At 46.7% G+C, this 11,130-nt stretch overlaps 1 protein-coding gene and 1 long non-coding RNA gene across 3 annotated transcripts in view; one reads left to right on the top strand and one right to left on the bottom strand.

Moving 5' to 3' along the window:
* The window catches only part of Mia3 (melanoma inhibitory activity 3), a gene marked incomplete in the record, with an annotated part of 43,330 nt that overhangs the window by 13,764 nt on the left and 18,436 nt on the right, over positions 1–11,130 (top strand). The window contains 2 exon segments of the mRNA NM_177389.3: positions 1,764–2,067; positions 4,696–4,838. Coding sequence (NP_796363.2) covers positions 1,764–2,067; positions 4,696–4,838 — 447 coding nt within the window.
* Gm34102 lies at positions 6,228–10,262 on the bottom strand. 2 transcript variants are annotated; one of them, XR_389733.4, is made up of 2 exons: positions 9,670–10,262; positions 6,228–7,050 (listed from the first exon to the last, which is right to left on the bottom strand). It is a non-coding gene; the product is annotated as a predicted gene, 34102 (long non-coding RNA). The 2 variants fall into 2 exon arrangements; XR_389735.4 differs by having other exon boundaries at positions 10,182–10,260.

Raw genomic sequence — 11,130 nt, 5'->3', positions numbered from 1 at the left:
ATTTTTCATGTAAGGTTAGAGAAGGGCTTGAGGAACATCATTTCTTCATGGATTTATCTGTAAAGGCGCATACTCAGCACTGTTACTGCTTTTATAACCTTTAAAATATGCGACCTACGTCAAGCCCGTCCTTCTCTAGGCCACGCTACCCTCCCTTTCTTCATCCCTCCCCATCCGGTTAGCCTTCGATGTTCCTCTAGACAGGTTCGTTCAACTTCCACGTCATCCGTACATAACTGAGTTTGTATGTAAACTACGTACATCCTGAGAGCCAGAACGAGAGCAGCTGTGATGTCTGTCCTTTGGAGACAGACAGACTTCACTGAACATGGCTTCCAGCTGCTTCCATCTTCCTGAAAAATGACGTAACTTCCTTCATCCTCATGGCTGAAAAGATTCTACCACGTCTCCCATTTTCGTTGTCTGTCCCTCTCTCGTTGGACAGCCAGGCTGTTTCCTTAACTCTGTAGTAATGACTAGGGCTACAGTAAACACTGATGTGTGTGTACCTCTCTGCATTACGGTATCCTGGAGTCCAGTGGGTGAACATTCAGGGGTGGTATAGCTGGGCCAATGGCAGACTTAGTTTTAGTTTCTTGATTTTCACAGTAGCTGGAATAGCACTTTTCACCTTTTGTGGGTGTCCTGTTATCTCCAGTTGGGTGTCACTAGGCCCAGGGGTTTTATGTTAGGTTAGCCAAAAATGGAGCCAGGATGCGCTTTCCTCAGCGCTGGACAAATGGAAGTATATATTTACTGAACTGACCCCGGGATACGCTGACCCAGATCCCGACTCCTGTATGTGTTGTAGTCTATGTAGCCATGCTTTGCAAATGGAAGTAGCTATATTGAAGGTGAACAGTATCGAGTGTGGTTACAAATCCCTGACTCCCGAGGGTGCTAGTTTTCCCGAGAACTGGGAGAAGTGAGCAGGTTTTAAAATGGGAGCTTTTGGTTAAGAGTGGGACGTTCAGGCTGGAGGGATGGCACAGTGCTTTGAACACCGGCTGCTCTCACAGACGACCCAAGTTCAGTTTTCAGCACCTACGTGACAGCTCACAACCATTAACCCTCCAGTTCTAAGAGATCTGATACCCTCTTTCTAGCCTCTGGGCAGCGCATGTACATGATACTCACGCACACATGTAGATAAAATCTCCAAACACATAAAATAACATAGATTTTTAAAAATTAGAAACTCAAATAATTTTGGGGGGTAAAATATGAGACTGCAAAGGATGATCTTCCTCGTGGGCCATAGTGTGCTATGCACTCAGGCTCACAGAGAAGGAAAGGGCCACTGGCTTGGAAAATACTCTAACAGTGCTCAGTGGTGTTCTAAAGTCACGTTTGCAAGCTGCCCATGCGCAGAATGCCCTTCCCATTATGGGCTATGAGACCAACTGCCTGTGCTCAAGGAAGACTGTTTATTAATATTATTATTATTATTTAAGACTGTTCTTTATGTTGTTCCTGGGTTCTCTGCAGGACTGGAATTCTCCTCTGCATGTCTGTGTGGGCATACTCTGGCTTGCCATGGCTTTGTCGTGAATGCATTTATGAAATGCTTTGAAGTGAAGGTTTCTTTGTAAATCTGTACTTTAGCTATTGCCAATCAGTATGAAAGAAGTTAAAACTCTTGCTTCTCTTTTTGCCTGTGCTCATGGGATCTAGGACACTGGGCTGGTGATGAGAGTACTGATCAGTTGGGTGAACCAAAGTTGGTCTTTGATCAAGGTCTCTTTATGTGTTCTTCTCCAGAGAGACAGCCACCCCAGCAAGACAGCTTACCACAAGAAAACACAGGAGACCTCAGTGTGCAGCCTCCAGAAGAGCCTGAGCTCTCGGATCAACCTGTGACCAGTGTGCAGCCTCCAGAAGAGCCTGAGCTCTCGGATCAACCTGTGACCAGTGTGCAGCCTCCAGAAGAGCCTGAGCTCTCGGATCAACCTGTGACCAGTGTGCAGCCTCCAGAAGAGCCTGAGCTCTCGGATCAACCTGTGACTGGGTACACAAGTACCTCAGAGGTATCACAGAAGCCAGATACCAAGAAAGACATAGATCTAGGTAATTTTATAGTGTTTCTCTATGAAGTAGAGGTGTACTGTAAAGAAGGCCTGCTAGAATATTTTCTTAAAGGTAGGAAAGTCAGACCAATTCAGGTGTGTATACGTTTCTAAAATTTTCCCACAAGTGACAGAGAAAAGCAAGAATTCAGATGCATGGAGGTCAAAAACAGGAGCAAAGCCAGGGACTGTCACTAACATGCAAGCCAGTGTTTGGCTGTGCCCAGCCACTATAAATCACTTCAGCATGAAATTGTGCTCCTGTCCTTCAAAGCCACATGTTCTAAAGCAGAGGGTCCCATTAGACCAGAACACATGAAGTGCTGGGCTGGGGACAGCAAGCTGTGTGAAACAAGCCCCTGGGGGAGGCTGAGGGGAACCAGTTAAGAGTCTTACCTTAAAGGCCCTGGTTTCACTGTCCACTCCCATTCCTCTGAGGGGCTACAGTGCAATTCAGATGGGTTTTGGATTGATTGCCTAAATAAGGCAAATACAGCTTTTAAAAATACTGTGAGGCATCTCGGTGTCTTTCCATGCTATGCTTTTAGGAAACTATGGGGGAATGACAGTCCAACCCAGACTGACATTTGTAACTGTAAGTATTTGATTTCAGCACACAGGAACTATTGGATGTCAGATAAAAAGTTCTTTTTCATTTTTGTTCTAAACTTCCTCAGTAATGGTCTTAGTGGTTTTCTAATCGTAGCATCGCTCACTCTCATTTCACAAGTAAACCAGATGCTCTCATTGTGCTGTTTTGCTATCTAATACAGTATCATGTCATCACTGGGGTTTCTTTTGGGAGGTGGTCCAGTGCTGGGGATCACACTCGAGGCTCCTGCATGGTAGGTTAACGTTACCACGCCAGCTCCAGCTCTAGTGTGTGTATGTGTGTATGTGTGTGTGTGTGTTTGTGTGTGTGAGCGTGAAGCGTAGCTATAGCCTTAGTCTGCAGAAATGAAGGTTTCAGAGTCACTAGGGTAACATCCCCTGCTCTCCAGGTAATACACAAAGTGTGCAAAGTGTCGCAGTGGAGAGAGGTTTAGCTGAGCCGAGATGGACTGATATATCGGTGGTCTCCCGTGTCCCAGAGGACAGCGTAGCCTTGTGAAACATTCTCCAAATTCTTGTTAATTTAGAGAGGCCCTGTTGACTGAAAATAAGTCGGGTACCATTGAGACCCATGGCTCATTTGCTCAAAACCTTTAGGATTGAGAAAAGTTGTGCTAACAGAACTAGGAAGAGGATGTCTGCTCTAAATTTCCCCCACCCCTACACAGTGCCCAGACACCTTTCTAGGCAAGTCTTCTAGGGTCCTTGCACACACCTCACATGCTACGATGCTGACCTAACTGAAAAAAATGCCACCCATTGTCAGGCATCAGTCCATAGTGAACTGGGTTTTAAGGTTGGGAAGAGACCCCGAGAGGGCCCAGTCCAGCCTCTCAATAACTGCTGCTGAGAACACATGCCAGGCTCATGGAACTCAAGCTGAGATCCACCCCTGCCCCTTCACTTCCCTGTGTGTAATTCTCTCAGGTATAACTGGATTTTCTTCCTTCACAAAAGCCCCAAGCCAGTCTCCACTCTGAAAGAAATTCTTTTCATCATTCCTGGGATTTACTGTATTTTCTGTAGTGGCCACCTGTCCATACAGCAAATATTAAGTATCTGCTACATGCCAGCTATGCTAAGCCTTAGTTTAGTCTATCTACAAGACTTTTATAGAAGTCAGAGTTCTCCTGACATGTGGGTTGTAGGTCATTAAACTCGGCCACAAGCACTCTTCCTGAGCCACCTTGTTGGACCCCAGAACTCGTTCTTTTCCAACTTTCCTAAAGTTTCTAATAGAGTTCTATCATCACCAAGTCAGAGTTTGCTGACTGTGATTGTGTCTGTATGGTTTTCTTTGATAAGTGCTGGTTGCTGTAGACCAGCTTGGCCTTGAACTCATAGACATCCTTCTGCCTCTGCTTCTGCAGTCCAGGGATCAAAAGCATGCCTTGCCTGGCAATTCTGTCTATATGGAGAATGTATAAAATCTGGGTTCTGTTTTCAGTTCCCCTGAATGGCAGAGAGACATGATGGAGCAGACTGGAGGTGATCTTAGTTTTGTAACTGAAGGGTCTGATGGCTCCACAGTTAAAACCCCAGAGGCTTCGCTTTTCTCTGTGATTTTCCTTAGGAGTCTCAAATGTTCTATGCTTAAGTGTCTTTGTCAGGTGAACAGACACCATGACCAAGGCAAGTCTTTTAAGGACAACATTTGATTGGGGCTGGCTTACAGGTGCAGAGGTTCAGTCCATTATCATCAAGGTGGGAACAGGGGAAAGTCCAGGCAGGTATGATGCAGGAGGAGTGGAGAGTTTTACTCTTCATCTGAAAGCTGCTAGGAGAATACTAACTTCCAGGCAGCTAGGATGGGGTTCTTAAAAGCCCACAATCACAGTGACACACCTACTCCAACAAGGCCACACCCCCAACTAGTACCACTCCCTGGGCCAAGCATATTCAAGCCATGACACTTAGTGACTAATATTTAGAGGGCACTCTGTAACTATTTAAATGAAGAGAAAAATTCTTCTTTTAAAGCATAAAAGAAAATATGTTGTCCGTTGCCCCCTTTTAGGTCCTGTAATGGAAGGTGGTCCTGTTGGGGCTGGAGATGTACAAAAGCAACTAGAGACAATTGCAGAGGAGCCAGCAGCTGTCCCACCTCTGGAAAGTGCATTTGGTTCCCTCTATGCCTTCATCCTTTATTTAAGTAAGATGGTAAGTAAGGGAGACGTATAGTTTCTTCTGCTAGAATACTGATTAATACCATGATGTTTCCAGAGCGGGGGTATACAGAAGGGCTGATGATAGCCAGTCTTTTATAGGTGAGGCTGGCCTCAAATTCACTGTGCAGCCAAGGCTGATCCTCTGGCTAATACCTCCAAGTGTTGATGCTGTAGACATGAGCTGCCACCTTGGCTTGATTTGCAACATGTTTTAAGTTGAATCTGAGCCTGGAGTGAAGAATTTAAAATATCTTTATGAGCTCTGCTTCGATCCTCTGAAGGTGCCTCCTGAAATGAGCCACAGGTGGATGGCTTTAATTAGGAGCCCTTAGGTTAGCACACAAGAGTTTATTCCCTGGCAGGGCTGGGCATGCACACAACTATAAAGCAGGGTTTGTCCCCTGGGACCTCTTAGTACCTCAGGGAGCTGGAGATGTTCACTTGAAACAGAAGAGACAGTTTTTGTCACGGCTGGTAGAGAAGCAAGAGAGTTAGGAGTTAGCTGATACATATGTGGATTAAGAAGTATTGTTTGCTGTTGAACAGAGTGGACTGGGAGAGGGGGGTGGGCAACAGGGACAGAGAAGACAGCATGCTAGAGAAAGGGAAACATGGAGAAAGGGGATGCTGGGAGACTAGGGAAGGTGAGTGTCTGTGAGGGAGGCGTGTCCTGAGGAGTTCTGTTAAGCTGTCCATGTTATGTACCCTTTGAAGGTTTGAAACAGAGAAGTGGTGGGTCAGATCTATTTCCTAGAAAGAGCTATCATGGCAAAATGTTTATTCAAGCTAATCTTTTTGAAGAGAGTCTGGATCCAAGTAAGACATTTGACATCTCTGGAAGCTTAGTCAAGTTTGTAGGATTTAGCTCCCTCTCGTGGTGTATGTGGAAACTGGACGTTTTTCTAGGTAAATTGGACTAGGCTGGAGGCCAAATGATGTCAGGACTGCAGTGTCATCGTGGTCACCGTGGCCTCCTGTAGGGCCTGTCATCTTGACGCTTGTGTAATAGAGTTTTGCTATTGATGTTTTCTGTAAAACAGGTTTTGAGTCAGGGAGATCTGGTTTCAATCTCGATTTAAAAGTTTGTGCTAGTTACTAAACCTTGTTTAATTGGAGCATAGTAAGTGTAATCTTTATGATGTGAGTTATGGTAATTTGATAGATGTGTATATTATGTAACGATCAAATCAGGATAATGACCAGGGCAATGCTCATGTCTATGATTCCTCTGATTTTTTTTTTTTGAAATGTTCTTACATTTATTTAATGTTTGTGCGTGAGTGTGTGCATATGTATGTGGGAGGCAGTCAGGGGACAACCTGCAGGAGTCAGTTCTCTCCTTCTTCCATGTGGGTTCGGAATCAAGCCCAGGTTATCAGTGTTGGTGCAAGCACCCTTGCCGACTGAGCCATGTCTACAGCTCACTTTTAATCACTTGAAAACGTATCACAGGCCGTTATAATCCATTAACTGCGATACAGAACATGCGGCACAAGCTCCTCTGTGCTTTTCAGCCCCATTTAATTCCTTCCTGTCCTCCCAACACCCCTTTCCGTCTCTGCCAACCACTGTTCCATTCTGTAAGATGTCGAACAGCAAATAACTAAACTTTGAATTTCGGCCTCCCTGTCTGAGAAGGGCAAATGAAAACTATTCCTACTGCAACAACCAAGTGGTCGGCAGTGTAAAGTGTCTGGGGAGGTGGCTGGGACTCTGTGGAGTTTCCTCCCACTCCCGCTTCTTCTTTATGGTCAGAGGGCAGTGTAAAGATGCTGAGTACCCAGCAAATTCAGAGGAGAAGCTGCCTGATGAGAAGGATGGAGCAGAGCCAATCCATCTTCAGTTTTCTCCACGGTTTCTTGTGCTGGAGGCAGCTGCCTGGCAAAGGTGTTGTTGGCTCTGAGCTGTCACAGTTAGGATGCTTCCAGTGACTGAACCAGGCCCAGTGTCCTTTGAGCATCTCAAGGAGGCAGTGGTTAAAAGTGGAAGGAAGCCCGTCTTCCTCACATTTCTACGTATATACAGGACTCTTTCTTCTTGGGCTGAGTGAGAGACACAGATAAGGTACAGGATATGGCGTCCACTTGTAGGGTGACAGAGGAAGACGTAGACATAAAAGGCAAGACGGGACATGGCGATCCAAGATTCTGGCTCAAAGGGCAAGCTCCAAAAAGCACTTTAATGGCTCAATATGCACAAGGCATCTGCTAGGAATCAAAGATTCTAATATGAGGGTTAGCAAAAAGGCTCAGCAGATAAAGGTACTTGCTGTCATGTCTGACTACCTGAGTTCAATCCCACATCCCACACTGTGGAAGGAGAGGACTAGTGCCTGTAAGTTACAGTCCTGGTTGGTTTGTTTCTTAGATTATTATAAGTAAGTACACTGTAGCTGCCTTTAGACACACCAGAAGAGAACATCAGATCTCATTACAGATGGTTTTGATCAACCATGTGGTCGCTGGGATTTGAACTCAGGACCTTTGGAAGAGCAGTTGGTGCTCTTAACCACTGAACATCTCTCTAGTCCCAGTCCTGATTTTTTAAGGCCTTGTAAGAATAAGATTATATGGGAAAACTGGGGACCTATGAACAAGGCGATGTGAAGTTTCCAGCAAGGAGCATAGCTACCTGGTAGGGAGGGCAATTTGGTCCGCTTTGGTTAGGGGAACTGAAGCACCACAGGTCAGCTTTATGGGTCAGTTGTTTGGTGATATTTGGAATCTTACAGTTAGAAGGGACTTTGGAAGATGACTGCCCCAGCGTCTTGCTAGTGACAGTGATTTCCTGACATGTCGTTCGTTCTGAGGTCTGTGCATTAGTAATTCTCCTTTTAAATTTTATTTCGTTGTGAAGGTTCATACAAGTAAATAACTGTGTTCAACATCTCACCAGCCCTCTGCTCCCCTTTCTCGTCTCTGTAACCCCCTTTATTCTCCTGGACAGTCTTACTTCTGTTTTCCTGTCATATAGACATTCCTGCTTTTATGTATCTATTTAAAATCTAGGATCCGTTAGTGATAGAAAACGTTTTTGTCTTTCTGAGACTGGTTGACCTCACTGAATGTGATCATTGCCAGTAGGATCGTCTTTCCTGCGCGCATGCGCATCAGTAATTCTTAGTGTAAGCTTGCCTGTCACGGCCACACATTCTTTTGTGGTTAACTCATTTTTATTTATTGATTCAAAATTTCTCTTTATATGAAACTCTCTGTAATATGTAATTCGTTGAATAGGTGAAGCTGTATCCTGTTTTAAATTTTTAGGGTTTGTGGTTTTCTTGCTGTTTTGTTTTGTTGTTGTTTCTTTGAGACAAGGTCTCTCTACATAGCCTTGCTTGTCCTGAACTCACTCTGTAGACCAGGCTAGCCTCAGACTCATAGAGATCCGCCTGGCCTGCCTTTGCCTCCAGAGTGCTGGGATTAAAGGTGTGAGTCACCATGCCCAGGTTTTTAACGCTTTGTGGTGGAAGCAAAAAGCAGAGAGCCTAACTTGGTGATCAGCATCAGATGACAATTTGCTTTCAAACCTGGCAGGAGTTCTGAGTTTGCCATATGGAAATGAAAAAGGCTTGAAATGGAAAGCATTGTGAAAGCACACATCTTATACCAGGTATTCTGCACATTTCTCTAAGGGTTTCGATGTCACAGCCTAAAATATATTCATTCCTTAATCTTGCTCCCAGCAGCCAATATTCTCATTTCCCATCTCGTGTGTTTAATGTACTTTGGAAACCATATCCTAGCACCATATACAATTGCTATTGCTGTTGGTGTTTTGAGACTGTCTCACTAGCCTGGCAGCTACTTCTGTAGCCCAGGCTACCCTTGAAGCTGTATTGATCTTTCTGCCTTGGCCTTCCAAGTGCCAGGATTGCAAGTATAAGCCATTATTCCTATCTTCTTTTTTCTTTTTAATTTCATTTTTATTTTATGTATGCGGCCATTTTTTTTTCTGCATGTATGTCTGTGTACTACAATATGCCTGTGCACTGTGTGCATGACTGGTGTCCAAGGAGGCCAGAAGAGGGACAGAAGTTACAAACAGTTGTGAGCTACCATCTGAAAGCTGGGGATTGAATCCCAGGTCCTCTCAAAGAGCAGCCAGTGCTTTTAACTGCTGTGTTAACCACTGGGCCATCTCTCTCTAGCCCCTATTTTTATTTCTATGTGTTTGCATATGTGAGAGTATGCACATATTGTTGCAGTTGCCTATGGAGGTCAGAAGAGGGGCTTGTATCCCCTGGAGCTGGAGTTACAGAGAGTGTGAACCACCCCACCAGGGTTTTGGGAACCTAACTCCCATCCTCTGCAAGGGCTCTATGAGTTCTTAGCAGCTGAGATATCCCTCCAGCTCCTTATTTTAGTTCACTGTTTATATTATCAAGGTCTTACTTTGTAACCCAGCAAACCCATCCTGTAGCTCATGTTAGTCTCAAACCAACAGCAATCTTACTGCCTTTAATCTCTTGTGTGTAGAGGCTTCTTCTGGGTTTTCTTTTCTATCCTATGATCTGTATTCCTGGGCTAGAACTGAGCCTGCCTTTTCCTTATATATTTTCATTTGGTCTGCAACTCAGGACTCCCACCCCCAAATAAACACCCCTATTGCCTTCAACTTTAAGAACACGATTTCTGGGCTATCTATTACCCTTGTCCGTTTCCACAAAGCGTGTAACCTTAAAAATGAGAGACCTCAAGATGAGGATGTTGGCGCAGATTTGGTAATGATAGAATTCCTCCATAAGGCTGTTTATAGGCAAGCAGAGGTGAAGAGAGGAACCCTACGAGAAGGCCTGGAGTGGACAGGAAGGGAGGCCTTACCCAGAAGTCAGTCTGACCCATGACCCCTCAGAAGGGGTCTGGAGACACCTGGTCTTGTTTGGGTTTCCTGAACCAGTCCCTTCTGTGTCTCATCACCTCAAGACAGGTCCAGTTCTGGTCGGGCCTGGCTTTCTCTTCTCCCAGGGTCCGTCCATAACCCCCATCTTGATAGCTCCTTGGCCACGTTGACCCCATGCCCTGTGGCAGGTGAGCGTCTTTCATCGGGATTGTGCTTCAGGGGATCTCTTCCGCTCGGTTTGCGCGCTGGTCCCCACTGCCTCCTCAGTGAACTCTTCCTTCTTCCACTACCTTCTCTTATGCTTTCTCTGTGCCTCTGCCCTCCCCCGCCCCCAACCGCCGCAAGCATTTGGACTCTTCTAGTCCGCTCCTCAACCTTCTTCCTCACTTGAACCCCCACGCCCCGCGTCCAGTCCTATGCTCCTTTGTCTCCCTCCTCACTCGATGAACAGAACGGTCTTTCCCCGTCACGCACCATCTTTCCCCCACCTCACCTCCTTGCTTTGATTCTTTCGCTCAGGGCGCTGGCTCCCCTAACCCCACTCCGTGGTTGGCTTGCTCCGCACTAGTCCCGCCCCCCGCCCCGCCCCCGCACTCCCCGCTCGCTGGCTTCCTGGGTGCGCTGACGTCGTTCCTCGGCCGTGTCTGATGACGTGTTTCACCGGAGGCCTAGTGCGGAAGGTGCCGCGGCCGGGGAAGGCGAAGTTCATTCCCCGTGTCCGCCCCCCGGAGCCGGTCCTTCCCGAGGCGGAAGCGGCGAAAGCCGGCTCGGTGCCGTCCGCAGGAAGCGTCGTCTCCGCGCAGCTGCCCCCCATACGATGGACTCACTGCCTGCCACCGTGCCTGCTGTCACCGCCTCCCCGGGGGACCCCGAGCTGCTGGGGCCTCTCTCGGTGCTCTACGCAGCCCTCATAGCCAAGCTCCTAGAGGTGACAGTCCCCGGTCCCAGGGAGGGGCCGCGGCAGTGGCAGGCGGGAAGACCAGTGCTGGGCAGAGCGAGTGTCTCGGAGAGGCTAGCGGGTCCTGAGGCCGCCGGGCGCTGCGGTGTGGGACACTTTGGTGGCTTGCCCGGTTTTCAGAGCGCACTGTCACAGTGACAGGCAGTGTGTTAGGCGGTGGAGTCCTTTCCTTGAGGCAGTGTCAGTCGGGGGGTGGGGCCAGTATTATAATTAGCAGGCAGTGAAAGTGTGGAGTGGGCAGGTGTGTAATACTGCCTTTGAGGAAACGTTAGAGCTAAGAACTGAGCCGCATAGACGACATCTGAGAGCCTGGCCTCTAAACCGGTTATCCCGAGCTGTCTGCACTTCCTCCTCACTTGTCTTTGTTTATGTAAGAATGTAGCCGATAACTTAAAATATTACAAGAATAATACATTATCACATTGGATTTATTTGCGACCACAAAAGTTGATTACTTATATATTTAAAACTTTCGTTTTGTGTG

The sequence above is a fragment of the Mus musculus genome, chromosome 1 (assembly GCF_000001635.26).
Source record: "Mus musculus strain C57BL/6J chromosome 1, GRCm38.p6 C57BL/6J".
Classification (NCBI taxonomy): Eukaryota; Metazoa; Chordata; class Mammalia; order Rodentia; family Muridae; genus Mus; species Mus musculus.
This window is presented reverse-complemented; position numbering and strand designations above follow the sequence as displayed.